The sequence below is a fragment of the Schistocerca serialis genome, chromosome 1 (genome assembly GCF_023864345.2).
Source record: "Schistocerca serialis cubense isolate TAMUIC-IGC-003099 chromosome 1, iqSchSeri2.2, whole genome shotgun sequence".
In the NCBI taxonomy this organism is placed as follows: domain Eukaryota; kingdom Metazoa; phylum Arthropoda; class Insecta; order Orthoptera; family Acrididae; genus Schistocerca; species Schistocerca serialis.
The window spans coordinates 949,061,433-949,077,815 of record NC_064638.1 but is presented as its reverse complement, the minus strand read 5'-3'; the positions used below and the strand labels follow the sequence as shown (position 1 = coordinate 949,077,815).

General features: G+C 42.4%; 1 protein-coding gene across 2 annotated transcripts in view; it reads left to right on the top strand.

The window, feature by feature from the left end:
- Window positions 1–16,383, top strand: part of LOC126412640 (pre-piRNA 3'-exonuclease trimmer-like) — a 228,370-nt gene that overhangs the window by 86,365 nt on the left and 125,622 nt on the right. For both annotated transcript variants that reach the window (XM_050082325.1, XM_050082335.1), the window contains exon 6: window positions 12,542–12,652. In XM_050082325.1, coding sequence (XP_049938282.1) covers window positions 12,542–12,652 — 111 coding nt within the window. The remainder of the gene's footprint in view (window positions 1–12,541; window positions 12,653–16,383) is intronic.

The window sequence follows — 16,383 nt, the reverse complement described above, 5'->3', positions numbered from 1 at the left end:
TATGTGGCATTATGCCATAATAAAGAACCAAATATGAGATAGTACAGTACTGGTACTCCAGGAAAATTTACATCCCAAAAACCACACTGAATAGCTTAATATCAAATGGGACTTGCTTCATTATGAATCTGGAAAAAAACAATGTGCACTTCAAACCAAAATATGCGTTTTATTATGGTTCAGGAAATTGCGATGCTTTTGGAGTATTCTCTGACGTCCTGTATCTTTCATGGCATAATGTAAGCTCTCTTAGTGCTTTATACATATGAACATGCAGACTTCCTACACCACTGCAGCTGCGCATGCATAATAATACCTGTTTCCTGGTAACTGCTAATTATTTCTAATGGTCTCGGGATAGTATTGCACACGGTGGTTCGAAAGGCGTTACTTTCAAAATAAATTTCTTTTCACGCAAGATGAATTATGTTAAGTGTGTGAAAGTGGGATGAATTTCTTGATTCACAGAATGCAAGGTTTTTGAGCCCAGAAGACCAGAAATTTATGTCATTATTTTAAACTTACCGGCACATTTGTGTGATGTATCTAAAAGTATAGCACACGCAAAATAGATCAATATTACATGTGAAAGCTTAGCATCTCTTGTAGCTTATTAATCATCGAGACCAATATTATATGTGAAAGCTTAGCTTTCCTTGTAGCTATACTATGTACGAGGGCAGTTCAATAAGTAATGCAACACATTTTTTTTCTCGGCCAATTTTGGTTGAAAAAACCGGAAATTTCTTGTGGAGTATTTTCAAACATGCCTGCTTCGTCTCGTATAGTTTCATTGACTTCCGACAGGTGGCAGCGCTCTACGGAGCTGTTAAAATGACGTCTGTAACGGATGTGCGTTGCAAACAATGGGCAGTGATCGAGTTTCTTTTGGCGGAAAACCAGGGCATCTCAGATATTCATAGGCGCTTGCAGAATGTCTACGGTGATCTGGCAGTGGACAAAAGCACGGTGAGTCGTTGGGCAAAGCGTGTGTCATCATCGCCGCAAGGTCAAGCAAGACTGTCTGATCTCCCGCGTGCGGGCCGGCCGTGCACAGCTGTGACTCCTGCTATGGCGGAGCGTGCGAGCACACTCGTTCGAGATGATCGACGGATCACCATCAAACAACTCAGTGCTCAACTTGACATCTCTGTTGGTAGTGCTGTCACAATTGTTCACCAGTTGGGATATTCAAAGGTTTGTTCCCGCTGGGTCCCTCGTTGTCTAACCGAACACCATAAAGAGCAAAGGAGAACCATCTGTGCGGAATTGCTTGCTCGTCATGTGGCTGAGGGTGACAATTTCTTGTCAAAGATTGTTACAGGCGATGAAACATGGGTTCATCACTTCAAACCTGAAACAAAACGGCAATCAATGGAGTGGCGCCACACCCACTCCCCTACCGAGAAAAAGTTTAAAGCCATACCCTCAGCCGGTAAAGTCATGGTTACAGTCTTCTGGGACGCTGAAGGGGTTATTCTGTTCGATGTCCTTCCCCATGGTCAAACGATCAACTCTGAAGTGTATTGTGCTACTCTTCAGAAATTGAAGAAACGACTTCAGCGTGTTCGTAGGCACAAAAATCTGAACGAACTTCTCCTTCTTCATGACAACGCAAGACCTCACACAAGTCTTCGCACTCGAGAGGAGCTCACAAAACTTCAGTGGACTGTTCTTCCTCATGCACCCTACAGCCCCGATCTCGCACCGTCGGATTTCCATATGTTTGGCCCAATGAAGGACGCAATCCGTGGGAGGCACTACGCGGATGATGAAGAAGTTATTGATGCAGTACGACGTTCGCTCCGACATCGACCAGTGGAATGGTACCGTGCAGGCATACAGGCCCTCATTTCAAGGTGGCGTAAGGCCGTAGCATTGAATGGAGGTTACGTTGAAAAATAGTGCTGTGTAGCTACAAGATTGGGGAATAACCTGGTGTATTTCAATGCTCAATAAAACAACCCCTGTTTCAGAAAAAAAATGTGTTGCATTACTTATTGAACTGCCCTCGTATATTAATGTAAACCATTTACTTTTCCGCTTTGTGTGTTCACGCGACGTAACAGTGATATTGCTATTGGCTGACTACGTCACGTGTCCTATGTTCTGAATATCTGCTGTCATCGGCTGGGGAGATCACGTGGCATGAGATATGATTGGCTTACAAAAGGACATCACAATCTCGATTTCAGCGTTCCGGAAACTAACATGCTGTGATTGGTGCAATTCGAATTTATACTTCCGTAATATGAAAATGTGCAGTGTATATATTGATGCACATCAAAGGTCTTTCCAAACTTCTCTCCCTTTTTTTTTTTTTTTCATCAAAAGTCTTTCCAAAACTTCTCTCCCCCGTTTTTGAAACTCTGCGCTAGTGTATAAAACATTAATCATTCAAAGGAGTGATAAGTTTTACAGTTCCAAAAGAAAAATCAACAGAAAACCTAATATCACTTAGCACGGTAAAAGTGTATTTTCGCCCGGGAAAAAGTATATTTTTTAAACGAGATATCTGGGAAAAATCCGGGAATAATCGGGGATTTTTTTTTCCTTGTCCACGTATATACCCTGATATTGTAAGGCTTGTCGAAGCAGTTGGGAGTGATTGTATAGTTGGCAGGCTTTTCCCCAGCCATTGCTATATTTACCTCACTCACGTACTTAGTGTGTGATTCTGGGTATCCTAATGAAACCCAGTTTTGCCAGTTTTAAGTCAGTGTGCCCCAGCTGCTGCCTCCACCTTGACCCGAAGGTTTCGTGGAGGCATGTCCAGCATGGCTTCCATTCCAGCGGTTGGTGTGCTGCTAATACTGCTTGTTATGGCTAAGCAGGCCAATCTCTGCACCTTAGCAAGCCCCTTAGCTGCAACCTGCTGTTCAACCTTCTTCCACCACACTTCAGCCCCCATAGGAAATCCTAGGTTTGACCACTGTGTTGTATATCCAGTGCATATCCTTGGGGCTAAGGCCCCAGTTTTTGCCACGGGCCCTTCTTGTACTCAGTAGAGTACTTTTTGCCATGGAGCAGGTACTCTTAATGTGAGGGGTGCACATTAGCTTCTCATCTAAGGTTACCCCTAGATATTTCACTATCCCCTTCACAGGTAGAGTTTCATCGAAGAGCTTTAGATTCCAACTTGAGTGTTGAATATGTCTCTTCGTAAATGGCATCACAACAGTCTTCGTAGGATTAACCCTCAGATCCTGTTTAATGCACCAATTTTGCACAATGTCCAAACCTCCTTGTGCCATGTTTCTAACTGTGTCAGTAAATTTGCCAAGCATTACTATGACAAGGTCATCTGCGTATCCTTGGCAGAAGCGTCTGGAATTTAATTCCTCAGTGAGTTCATTCACCACTAGCTTCCACAATAGGGGACAAAACTACTCCTTGTGGGCAGCCTCTAGTGGTGTTAATTATCATCTTTTCATTCGTCATGGTAGCCTCTACCTTCCTTCCGCTAAGCATGGCCCTGGTCCACCTGCATATAGTGGTCCCCAGGTCATGCACCTCTGCTGCCCTTACCACGGAATCGAAGATCGTGTTACTGAAGGCCCCATCGATATCCAGGAAGATGCAGAGGGCTATTTCTTGGAAGTGAAGTGCTTTCTCCACCTTCCCGACGAGTTCGTGGAGAGCTGTCTCACACGATATACCTGGCTGGTATGCGTGTTGGTTTGAACATATACATTAACCAGTTTTTCCAATGTTTTGAGAATGAAGGAGGACAGACTGATTGGTCTCATATCCTTAGCCTTGGTATGATCAATTCTCCCTGGCTGTGGAATGAAAGCAACCTTCACTGCCCTCCAGGCATTGGGAAAGATTCCTACTGCTAGGCTAACCCCGAACAGCCTGCATAGGACTCTTATGAGCTTCTCTTCTGCCTGTTGCAGGAGAGCTGGAAAGATTCCATCTGGGCCAGGCGACTTGAACAGTTGGAATGTTCCCACCGCCTATTGGATTTTATTAAAGTCCACACACTCCTTGGCCGATTCCCAGTTCTCTCCTAGAGTGCCTGAGAACCCTTGTCTCTCCAGGATCACATTCTGGTCATTGCTGTCTGGCAGAGCATATTGAGCCGGCCTCAGTGGCCGTGCGGTTCTAGGCGCTACAGTCTGGAACCGGGCGACCGCTACGGTCGCAGGTTCGAATCCTGCCTTGGGCATGGATGTGTGCGATGTCCTTAGGTTAGTTAGGTTTAATTTGTTCTAAGTTCTAGGCGACTGATGACCTCAGAAGTTAAGTCGCATAGTGCCCAGAGCCATTTGAACCAACCAGAGCATATTGAGGAAAGTGAGTTTTGAGGAGCAGTTCCAGCATCTCGTGCTGTCTTTCTATATTCTCCACCCTCCTTCCTCAACATACCTCCTGGATTGGTAGGTACTCTAGTGAGAATCTTGTGAAGTCTGGCTTGTGCAGCCGTGCTCTTCACTTCCTTACAGAATGCCTTCCAGGATGCCTTCTTTGTTTGTCCGATTGCAGGATTGTAGTTGACAAGGGCCTCATGATATTTAGCCCATTGTCCTTTACCTCTCGCTGTATTAAACAGTCTCCATACCTGTTTTCTTTGAGTTTCCAAGTTGTTATTCCACCAAGGCATACTCCTATTTGTGCACTTCTTGGTGATTGTGCAGTTGCCCTGATATGAGGTCACTCTGGCAGAGTTAACAGCCTCTGCTACTTCCTCAAATTCTACTGGATTCCTTATCGAGGTTTTAATTTCCAATAAGCCTATATCAAGGTCCCTTTTATATGTCTCCCAGTCTGCTTTCCTGGGATTCCGGTAGGTCATGGTCTGTCTGAGTCCAATTTCAACCTTGAATTTAATGTACGTGTGGTCCGATGAGGATGGGTCCAACACCACATGCCATTGTTTGACAGCTGCTCATCATCATGGAACTAAAAGTTATGTCAGTTACTTCTTCCATTCTGATATTCCTGAATGTAGGTTCATTGTCCCTATTCAGGACCTCTAAGTTGTTAGCTAAAAGAAATTCAAGAAGATACTCACCTCTACTGTTGGTGTCCTTGCTGCCCACACTAGATTGTGGGCATTGGTGTCGCACCCCACCAGCAGTTGGTCACCTTGCCGATGGCAAGTCCCTACCAGTCTCCTCACCTCCAAGGGAGGAGACGTGTCTTTGTAGGAAAGCTATGCTGAGGCCAAAACAATTTCCCTTGTGATACCTTCCTCTCATTGCTGCATTTTAATGGTCACCAAGTCCCTAGAGCAGAAATCCATCATTGGCATAAAAGAAATTCCATTTCTTACATAGATGCATGTTCTGGAGTTTCTTAGATTTCCAGCATAAATCAGCTTACCTCCAGTGCCACCGAGACCCGATACACCCCCTTTATATAAATAGGGTTCTTGTATCAGGGCCACATCCACTTTCTGCTTCCCCAGGCAGTGACTCATGGAAGCAGAGGCGCCTTTACTGTGCTGCAGATTAATCTGCAGCACCTCCTGTCTCCATCTTGCTGCCATCTGTGAGATCCCCGACGGTGACCTGCGAGAACCCTAAAAACAATTTCAGGGCCTGCTCCCGCATCGCCTTCAGAGACTTCTCTCTGACCTCCACTACCAGGGTTCACCCTTCCGGTGCAACCTGTTGATTGATCACTCTCCAATCTTCCGTCGAGAACAGAGTCTTAGGAGAGACTTCCTTAAGGATCTTTGGTACCTATGGTGATATCTTTGTGGTCTTAAGAAGCTCTGCTGCCATCTTAAACAGCAGCTTTGCATCTTCCGACGGGGATATCATGGGCACCTTGTCCTTGAGCCACTCCACCGTGTGCACCCCCTCACAGACAAAAATGGGGGCACCACAGTCTAGATAGACCCTCCTGAAGTTGGGTCCTGGGCCAGCCCCCCCCCCCCCCCCCCCCCCCAATCTTTTCAAAGAAGGCCTGCTGCGAGGTGATGGCCACCAGTGGATAGCCTTTCTGGATAACTGCCATCCTAAAAACCAAGACTGCGGTACTATAGGTCTGTTTCCCTATTTATTGCCTCGGTTTTTTCTGGAGTCGCTTATCCAGGGGGTAGGGAGTCTTTGATTCCTCTCTTATCTGCTTGCTACATGTATGTGACATAGTGGGGGTCTGCATATCTCCTTCAACCTGAAACAGTTTCTTCCTGGGGGTCTTAGATTCAAGTCCCTTTAGTTCCCTCCACTTGTCTTTAGGAAGCCATTCTTTCCCTTCCTTTTTCCTCTGTTCCCTGAATAGTTTCCTCCTCTGGGCCTCAGACGAGCCTTTGATCTTAATCTGGTCTAGCTTCTTGGTTACAGTTCCCACTTGTGGCTCAGGTCTAGAACTTGATTCAGTGGTGGGAGTGCCTTCCATCTGTACTGACCCCAATGTTTGGATATCTGAGGTCTCAATTTGCCCCTCAGTTTGTTTTTCTTTGTTTTATTTAGTTGTGTCCATATTGATCCCACGAGATTTGGGGATCTATAAGGTTCACACTATGAGTACCCCGCGTATAAGGCATCTTACTCGGGGAGGTCGCCCGGTATCACTGATGCTCTGTTTGTGACACATCTTCCCATGTGCCATGCACCCCTCGACAAGGATCACATCAGACCTTGGGTTGGGTCAGGGAGTTGGGTAGGACTAGGAGTGGATAGGGAAGATGGGACGTTGTGGGACTCTCTTAGTTTGATCCATCAGCTGAAGCCTTTCCGGCAGCAGGCCCTCTACCTTCGGCATAGCCCTCAGCTTCACGCGAATACGCAAGCCTCTCCACCTGCACGGACAGTGCTTCGTCAAGGTCTTGACCCGTGGAAAGGTGGCTGAACCATACCCGGTTAGGTTTTTTCCATTTTTCAAAAACTTTTGTGGCTGCTTCATTGAGGATGGTTTTGATTTTTCTGCAGTCTTCAGTTGTATTATTGTGACCAGACTCAATTTCCTCCACATCTGATATCTTCCCAGCTAATTCTGTCACAAACTGTTCCTTTCTTCCTGGCTCCTTTAACATATTTACATTATAGATTACCCTTTTGGTCATTGTCTTTGTGACTTCCTTAAAGTTTACTGTCATTTTAGCTATTACTAGGAAATGATCAGTGTCGCAGTCTGCTCCTCTGTATGACCTGGTGTCCTTGATGCAATTTGCAAAATGATTTTGAATACATATATGATCTATCTGTTTCACATTTTGGCCATCAGGTTATATCCATGTCCCCTTATGAATATTTTTATGGGGGAACATGGTTGTAGGTATGCATGAGTTGTGATCTGTAGCGGATGTAATCAAATGGCTTAAGTTGTCTCTCGTCCTACCTTAGCATTGAAATCCCCAAGTATTATTTTGATACTATGGTTTGGCAGCGAGTCATATGCGAGATTCAGTTTACTGTAGAATTCTTCTTTTGTGAGTTCATCTTTGTCTTCCCAAGGAGCACGTGCATTAAGAAAGGTCACATCTATGCCTTGTCCACCAATTGTTATGTATGAAATTCTGTTATTTATGGATTTGAATTCTTTTACCAAGCTTAGCACTGTGCTACTAACATAAAAGCCTGTTCCAAATTCTCGGTGGTCACCACAATCTCCATGTAGAATACTTCCTGTACTTGTTCTTACAGACCCTGTTTGTGGCCATCTGATATCCTGCAGTGCTACAGTTTGTAGTGTGTATTTTTCCAGTTAGCTGACTAGAGTTTGCATGCTTCCCGGCCTGAACAAACTTCTTACATTCCATGTTCCATATCTTAAGTCTGGTTTTTGTTTCCGAGTTCTGTTCCAGTTAAGACAGTCCTGTTTCTGAGGCTCGTGTAGAGTATCCTGACCAGATCTTGTTTTCCATGAGAGGGGAGGTAGCCCTCGGTACAACCCCCAACCTGGAGGACCAAGACCTTGTATTTGGGGGTCTAGCCCTAGGAACATTGCCTTGTCTATGGCTCAGTGACTTGTCCCAGCCATGCTAGTTTCAGTCCACCCTGGGTATTTTATTTCCTGATACCCGACATATCTGTTGAATGTTCCCCTATCTGCCACCTGGGGAGGCACCTGATGGGGGACTAGCAACCCCACACAGGCTCGAGTAGCCTAAGGTAATAATTTTCTTTATTCTGTTTCTTAAATAAGAACTAAACCAGACATTTGGCTGAAGTACGCATTCAGTATAAAACATTAACTTCTCTATTAGAATATTATGACTGACACAATCAAATGCCTTTGATAAGTCACAGAAGATCCCAATTGGTGATATTTAATCATTCAAAGATTTTATTAGGTGGCAAGCGTTTTGAACTATTGTTGCATTGTTTGTGACACTGCTAGTATGAGCAGGCAGTTGCATAGTTGCTATTACTTAATGGTTTGCATGGTGCATTGCTTGTTGTTTTTTTCCCCTTCTTATTCTAAAATTAGTGTAGAAACTAATCCTGATCCATTACAGAAGTTGATCACGACCATAAAAACAATGGAAGGGGTCTGCGATCCCGATGACCATGTGTCAGGTTCTGCTTTCACAGAAAAAAAGGACATTCAAGTAGGCTGGCTGCACTACAAGAGAGCTTGTTTCCCAACACTGCTCCTCTCCCCATTGGTAGTTAAAATTCTAGCTTGTTTATACTTGTGGATGGCCAGTTTATAGTATATGTACTCTGCGCTACAGTGCAGCTGGGAAACAAAACCTGTTTTGACTATGCTGAAATTCGTCCCCTCACGTACAAATAGTGTTATTTTTGGCTCTAGTTCAATGCTAAGTGTATTGTTGGTTCCTTATGTAGCATTGTCAGGTATGGATTGCATGGCTATGAGTGCACATGGAAGGTCAAAATCAATCCTCTACAGATCTGTGATGTTTCAATTGGGTGGCAAAAAAAAAAAATATAATGTTGAGAAATGTCTTAAATCAGATGTGTGAAAATGTTGCTGCTTCTCAACAGAAACAATCATTTATTGAAAGCCTAAATAGAGTCAAAAGAAGAAACCAGTCAAAGAGCATTTTGGAAAAAAAGCATTGAATATTTTGCAGAAGTGACCATGCCAATCAAAAAGCTCTCAAATCAACAATATTTTTTCCCCAGTAAATTTGAAAGCAGTTCAGACACATAGTGTGATAACCTTTCGAATTTGCACCTCTAATCATTTATAAACAAAAACATCAGCGATTCACATTTCATCAAAGAAAGCTGCGAATTTTGGAAAAAATAGATGCAACATTTTCAGGTCCGTGCTTATTATGAATGTACAGTTGTATTGAGGTATCAAGCAAAATTAATCATTGCATTTAGGATATCTTGGTAGGGAGGAAGCAGCATGTTATCTTGGACCAGCAGATGCAGAAGTAACTTCATGCATGCTCCAGTGAAGTGTGTTGGGACCCATTCTGTTCATGGAAATGGAAATGAAGTCCCATACTTTTTGGCAGAGCATAGGGGGAACGATGCGGGAGACCTGCACCGCCATATGCAAGGTCCTAAGGGAGGTGGTTTGCTGTTGCCTTCTTCCAACTGTAATGGGGATGAATGATGATGATGATGATGATGATGATGATGATGAAGAAGACGACACAACACCCAGTCATCTCGGGGCAGGTGAAAATCCCTTACCCGCCAGGAATCGAACCTGCGACCCCATGCTCGGGAAGCGAAAACGATACTGCAAGACCATGAGCTGCAGTGTGTCCTGTTCATATTGGATGTTAAAGACCTTGCAGACAATATTAATTATAACCTCAGACTTTTCACAGATGATGCAGTTACCTGTTATAAAGTACTGGCTGAAAGAAACTGGACAAATATTCAGTCTGGTCTCAATTAGAGTTCAAAGTGGTGCAGAGATTAGCAGCTTGACTTAAATACTCAGAAATGTAAAATTATGGACTTTATTAAAATGTGAAAACGTAGTATTCTATGACAACAATATTAGTGAGTCACAATAGGAATCAATAACATCATACAAGCATTTGGGTGTAGCATTTTGTAGAGATATGAAATGGAATGCTTACATAGTCTTATTCGTAGGTGAAGCTGGTGGCAAACTTCAGTTCATCAGTAGGGCACTAGGAAAATATAGTGAGTCTACAAAAGAGACTGTGTACATCTATATCTATATGTGCACTCCACAAGCCACCATACAGTGCTTGATGGAGGGTACCTAGCACCACTACTAGCCATTTCCTCTCCTGTTCTACTCACAAAAATACGGAGAGAAAAATGGAGAGAAAAATGGCTATCTGTATGCCACTGTACTAGCCCTAATTTGTCTCATCTTCGTGATCCTTAAGCAAAATATACATTAGTGGCAGTAGGATCATTCTGCACTCAGCTTCAAATGCCAGCTCTGTAAATTTTCTCAGTACTATTCCACAAAAAGATCATCATCTTCCCTCCAGGGATTCCCCTTTGAGTTCACAAAGCCTCTTCATAATACTTGTGTGTTGATCAAACTCAGTGGTTACAAATCTAGCAACCCGTCTCAGAATTACTTTAATGTCTTCTTTCAGTCCGACCCGGAGGATGTCACTCAATGACAACACCTTCTACACCACAGAGTCATCTGCAAAGAGTCACAGATTGCTACTTAACCTGTCTGTAAGCTCATTTATGCATATAGAGAATAAGAGTGGTCCTGTAACACTTCCTTGAGGCACTCCTGATGATATGCTTGTCTGATTAACACCCACCATCCAGGACACACTACTGGGTTCTATTACTTAAGAACTCTTTGAGTCACTCACATATATGGAAATTTGGTCTCTGTGCCCAATGTCATCAACAATCTGCAGTGGGGCACCATGTCATACACTTTCTGGAAGTCTTGGCAAATGAGATCTACATGTTGCCCTTTGTCCATGGTTCACAGGATATTATTTAAGATAAGGGCAAGCCGGGTTTCACATGGACAGTGCTTACTAAATTGACACTGATTTATACATTGTATTCAAACTGAGTATATGTTCAAGAATTCTGTAGCGAACCAATGTTAATGATTAGTGGTCTGTAATTCTTCTTTTGCCCTTGTTATATACAGGAGTCACCTGTACTTTTTTCCAGTGGCTTGGGACTTTGCCCTGAGGGAGAGACATGTGATGAATGCAAGCTACGTAAGGGAAAAACGCTGTAGAATACTCTGTGTAAAACCAAACTGTGAATTCATCTGCACCTGATGACTTACCTGTTTTCAACTCTTCCACTTCCTTCTCTATACTAGCAATGCTTATTACTATGTCCTCCATATGGGAGTCTGTACAACAGTGAAACAACAGTATGTTTGTACAGTCCTCCTGTGCAAATGATTTCTTAACCACAAGATTTAAAACTTTGTTTTTTCTTTTGTTGTTTTCTGGTGGGTAGACACCGTGGACCCACTCAGTGATTTTACATAGGTCCAGAATTTTATCAGGTTTTTGCCAAGATCTTTGGCTAAGCTACGGTGGTGGTAGTTTTCGTACGCTTTGTGCATCATTCTTTTTACAGATGCCTGAATTTTTAGTAGCTTTTGCCTTTTGTCGCTTACGCGCTCATTTTTGAACTGAGTATGCAACAGTCTCTGCTTCTTCAGCAGTTTTTGAATTTTGTTATTAAGCTATGGTGGGTCTTTCCCATTATTAATGCACTTACTTGGCACATACTTCTCCAGAGCGCAGTTTACAATCCGTTTGAACTTTGCTCATAATTCCTCTATGTCTGTCATGCTGGAACTAAATTGTGTCCATTCGTTTTATAAGTGCGGGTGCTAGCAACTGATTATCTGCACTTTTTGGCCAAAATACTGTCCTAGCCTTCTTAATGGATCTATTAACCTTAATAATGATCATTGCTTTGATATCATAATCACTAATCCCTGCCTCTGTATTGATACCGCCAGTAATGTCAGGGAAGTTTACCATAAATATGTGGAGACCCATATCAGAATATTGGACATATGTATGGGATCCATACCAGATAGACTATCACAGAATATGTATTGCATACAATGAAGTGCAGCATAAATGGTAACAGGTTTGTATGACTCATGGGTGAGCATTGTGGAGATAACTGATTTAACAAACACTTTAAGGCAGACGCAAATTATCCCTCAAACCATCTCATGAAAGCTTGCTTATAAATTTTCAAGATTCATCCATAAGTAAGGAATCTAGGAAAATACGACAACATGCTATTTTTTGCTTCTTGAGGTTGCGAAGAGAAGATTAGTCTGATCATAGCGCAAACAGAGATGTTAAAGCTGTCATTTTTGCCATGTTCCACATGTGAATGGAGTGGGGGGGGGGGGGGGGGGGGGAGAACCCAAATACTGATACAATGGGAAATAGTCGTTCCCATGCACTTTGCAGTCGTTTGTGCTGTATGGACTTGCTGTAGATGTAGAAGAACACAGTGATAATCTTATTGTTCCTGCTGTTTGAGAAACTCTATGTATTCACTAATTGAAGAAAACCTAGATACAGTTCAGCTTACCATTTTGATGGGTGATGACTGTCTGTAAATTCAAAATGGGTTGTGTCACGGGTTTGTCTATTACTATTACTGTTACCTCTATTTACTGTGAAATTTGTATGTATCCTTTGTTACAGATGTTCTGCCCTCAACAATACTTTCCGACTTGTACGCATTTTTTGAGGAAGGGAGAGGCTCTGTGCTAGGAGCGTATACTCCAACTGTAGAAACAGAGTTTGGTGATGATGGTAAGTGTAACCATGAAGTATTGCCTGCCGTGGATTTGTATAAGTTTTTTTTTTTCACATCAAATATGCTACATATTTTTGAAGGTGACAAATCGGGTATTTTGTGTTTTCCACGTTCCTTTAAGGATACTTGGTCTTCTTAAATGTGCAATCCTTCCCCATTTTTGCTTTTGCAACATGTTTCCTTGATATTTTTATTTATTCTTATTGGTGTTACCAATAGGGACAACAGGGTGTACATATGTGGGAAACATTGTCTAAGGATACTGATTAAAAGTGTATATTGTTCTTTGGTATGCTGACTTAATTTTCTGATGTTATGTTTTATCTTTGTTCTTTTTGACAGCTGTTTGTTTCATTACCATTGCCAAGTTTTATTTTGGTAATCGCAAGAGTATAACCAGTATATTCCATTGCGTGTGTGTTATTGAATTATTACTGTGTGTATCGTGGAAGAATCCTATACATTTGTGATCCCTGGAATACAGAGGAACGCAGAAACTCCAAGCAATGTACAAAATCAAACAGTGACGTTGCATCTTGTTTGTAAATGAGTTCAAATGGAAAGGCAGCTTTTATGACCTCAAGATGATCTGCAGAAGCAGATTACTGATCTCCAAACTCAAATTGCTACACACAGTGACATTAATTGATTCCTGCAAATGGTGAGACAGACCATAAATATGACTAACAGTTTGCCTGCTGAAACCAGTGTAGTTTCCATATTATGAATGAAAAGTACAAATTCTGAAATTTGTACCGCAGAAACCAGAATAGAGGTTTACATTTTTTGAGTTGGCATTCACGCAAAACTGTGTTACTAGTGATTACACAAAATTTGCGAGGACGATGGTTCAATCCTGCATCCGGCTGTCCTGATTTAGGTTTTCTGTGATTTCCCTAAATCGCTCCAGGCAAATGCCGGGATGGTTCCTTTGAAAGGGCAAGGCCAACTTCCTTCCCCGTCCTTCCCTAATCCATGAGACCGATGACCTCGCTGTTTGGTCTCTTCCCCCAAACAACCCAACCCAACCCCAATCACTGTTGTTTTGGGCATAGCTACTTCTGGAACAGCAGTACCTCCACTTGAAGGACACCATAGTCAACAGAATGTTCTACCAGTAGACCAACACTAGCAGCAAGTATTTCAGATTGAAAGTGTCTGCAATAGAACACAGTTGGATTTCGAATGCCACCTAAGAAACATTGTTCAGAAAGAAGCAATGTCGCATGTAATGCTACATCATGTTTGGCACAGACATCTACTGTTATTATTAAAAACAGCTGTGGCAAAATGTGAGAAACTGTGAAACATCCGAGAAAAGAGATATCAAGTCTTTACTATCAGTAGCAATGAAGTTCATGCTATGATTGAAGAAGCAAACACTTTGGTGGTAACAGAAGCAACTAAAATATTATCTTGGGTGAGACTGGTGCCATACGACATGAGAAGCAAACAAACATTAGTGAACAGCTCCAAAGTCTGCAATGACAAGTGGGGAACACTTAAGAAGCAGTTATTGGCGTTGATGGTTGAAATATGGTATCCTGGCTGAGACACAAAGTTGAAATATGCTCACTATTTTTATTTACTTAAATTTGGCATATTTCGTGACAGTACCTTTTCCGTTAGATGTTTACAAGGCGATATTGGTCTTGGCTTCAGTTGTCTAGTGGAAGTATGATTCCACAATGCATCTTTGTCGGCTGCAGAAATGACCTGGTTCAATGTGTTTGCCTCATTTTTGGTGCTTCAAATACCATTTCTTCGAATGTAGTTTCTTCTTATACTTTATATAAAAAAATAGTAACATAATTCAAAATTATTTATGACGGCGACCTGCGCATTGTTCTACCGTCAACACACACCAAGAGTTAACTGCCGACTGAGTACAGTCAAAGACGACTCCAGCATCAAAGACATTTTACACAGCACACAAGCTTCCACTTGTAATCAGTCTCTTTGCTATTCTTCGACACATTTACTAATAGTAATCAATATGCTTTCACTCTCAAAAATATAAGTAAATTAACATATAATAAGGCAAATTATAATTAAAAAAAATTCTGACAAAAAATATAAGAAAACATTTACAATTTGGTATCGACAAATCCGGTAGAAAATAACACATCTCCCAGATCCATTACAACTGCTCCCCAGGGCTTTTGTTGTTATGGACATATACAACAAAATCCCGACCACTCTCAGTAATGGATCTGTATTACACAATTAGTAAATTAATGGTGCAGTCTGATAACCTCTTCCAAATTTGGACTCTTTGACTCTGTGGACTTGTTACTGGCTGTTGTTGCAATGATACTTCCCCATCAATCTCATACACAAAAAATTCAAGTAAAGAAATTATTTAACATGACAAATATACACAGTATAAAACATACATGAGAAATATTATAGCATACAGCATACAGTTTGAAAATAATAGAAAGGTAAAACTCATTTCCTAGAATAAGATTTAATTTTTTTTTTATATTAATGTTAATTTCATTATGCTTACATATTGTACAATAAAAAATGATACTGGACATATATAGTGTAGTGTTTTTTTTCCCTATATATATATATATATATATATATATATATATATATATAGAAGGAAACATTCCACGTGGGAAAAATTATATATAAAAACAAAGATGAGGTGACTTACCGAACGAAAGCGCTGGCCGGTCGATAGACACACAAACATACACACTAAATTCAAGCTTTCGCAACACACTGTAGCCTCATCAGGAAAGAGGGAAGGAGAGGGGAAGACGAAAGGAAGTGGGTTTTAAGGGAGAGGGTAAGGAGTCATTCCAATCCCGGGAGCGGAAAGACTTACCTTTGGGGGAAAAAAGGACAGGTATGCACTCGCGCGCACACACATATCCATCCACACATATACAGACACAAGCAGACATATTTAAAGACAAAGAGTTTGGGCAGAGATGTCAGTCGAGGCAGAAGTGCAGAGGCAAAGATGTTGTTGAATGACAGGTGAGGTACAAATGGCGGCAACTAGAAATTAGCGGAGATTGAGGCCTGGTGGATAATGGGAAGAGAGGATATATTGAAGAGCAAGTTCCCATCTCCGGAGTTCGGATAGGTTGGTGTTAGTGGGAAGTATCCAGATAACCCGGACGGTGTAACACTGTGCCAAGATGTGCTGGCCGTGCACCAAGGCGTGTTTAGTCACAGGGTGATCCTCATTACCAACAAACACTGTCTGCCCGTGTCCATTCATGCGAATGGACAGTTTGTTGCTGGTCATTCCCACATAGAATGCGTCACAGTGTAGGCAGGTCAGTTGGTAGATCACGTGGGTGCTTTCACACGTGGCTCTGCCTTTGATCGTGTACACCTTCCGGGTTACAGGACTGGAGTAGGTGGTGGTGGGAGGGTGCATGGGACAGGTTTTACACCGGGGGCGGTTACAAGGGTAGGAGCCAGAGGGTAGGGAAGGTGGTTTGGGGATTTCATAGGGATGAACTAAGAGGTTACGAAGGTTAGGTGGACGGCGGAAAGACACTCTTGGTGGAGTGGGGAGGATTTCATGAAGGATGGATCTCATTTCAGGGCAGGATTTGAGGAAGTCGTATCCCTGCTGGACAGCCACATTCAGAATCTGATCCAGTCCCGGAAGGTATCCTGTCACCAGTGGGGCACTTTTGGGGTTCTTCTGTGGGAGGTTCTGGGTTTGATAGGATGAGGAAGTGGCTCTGGTTATTTG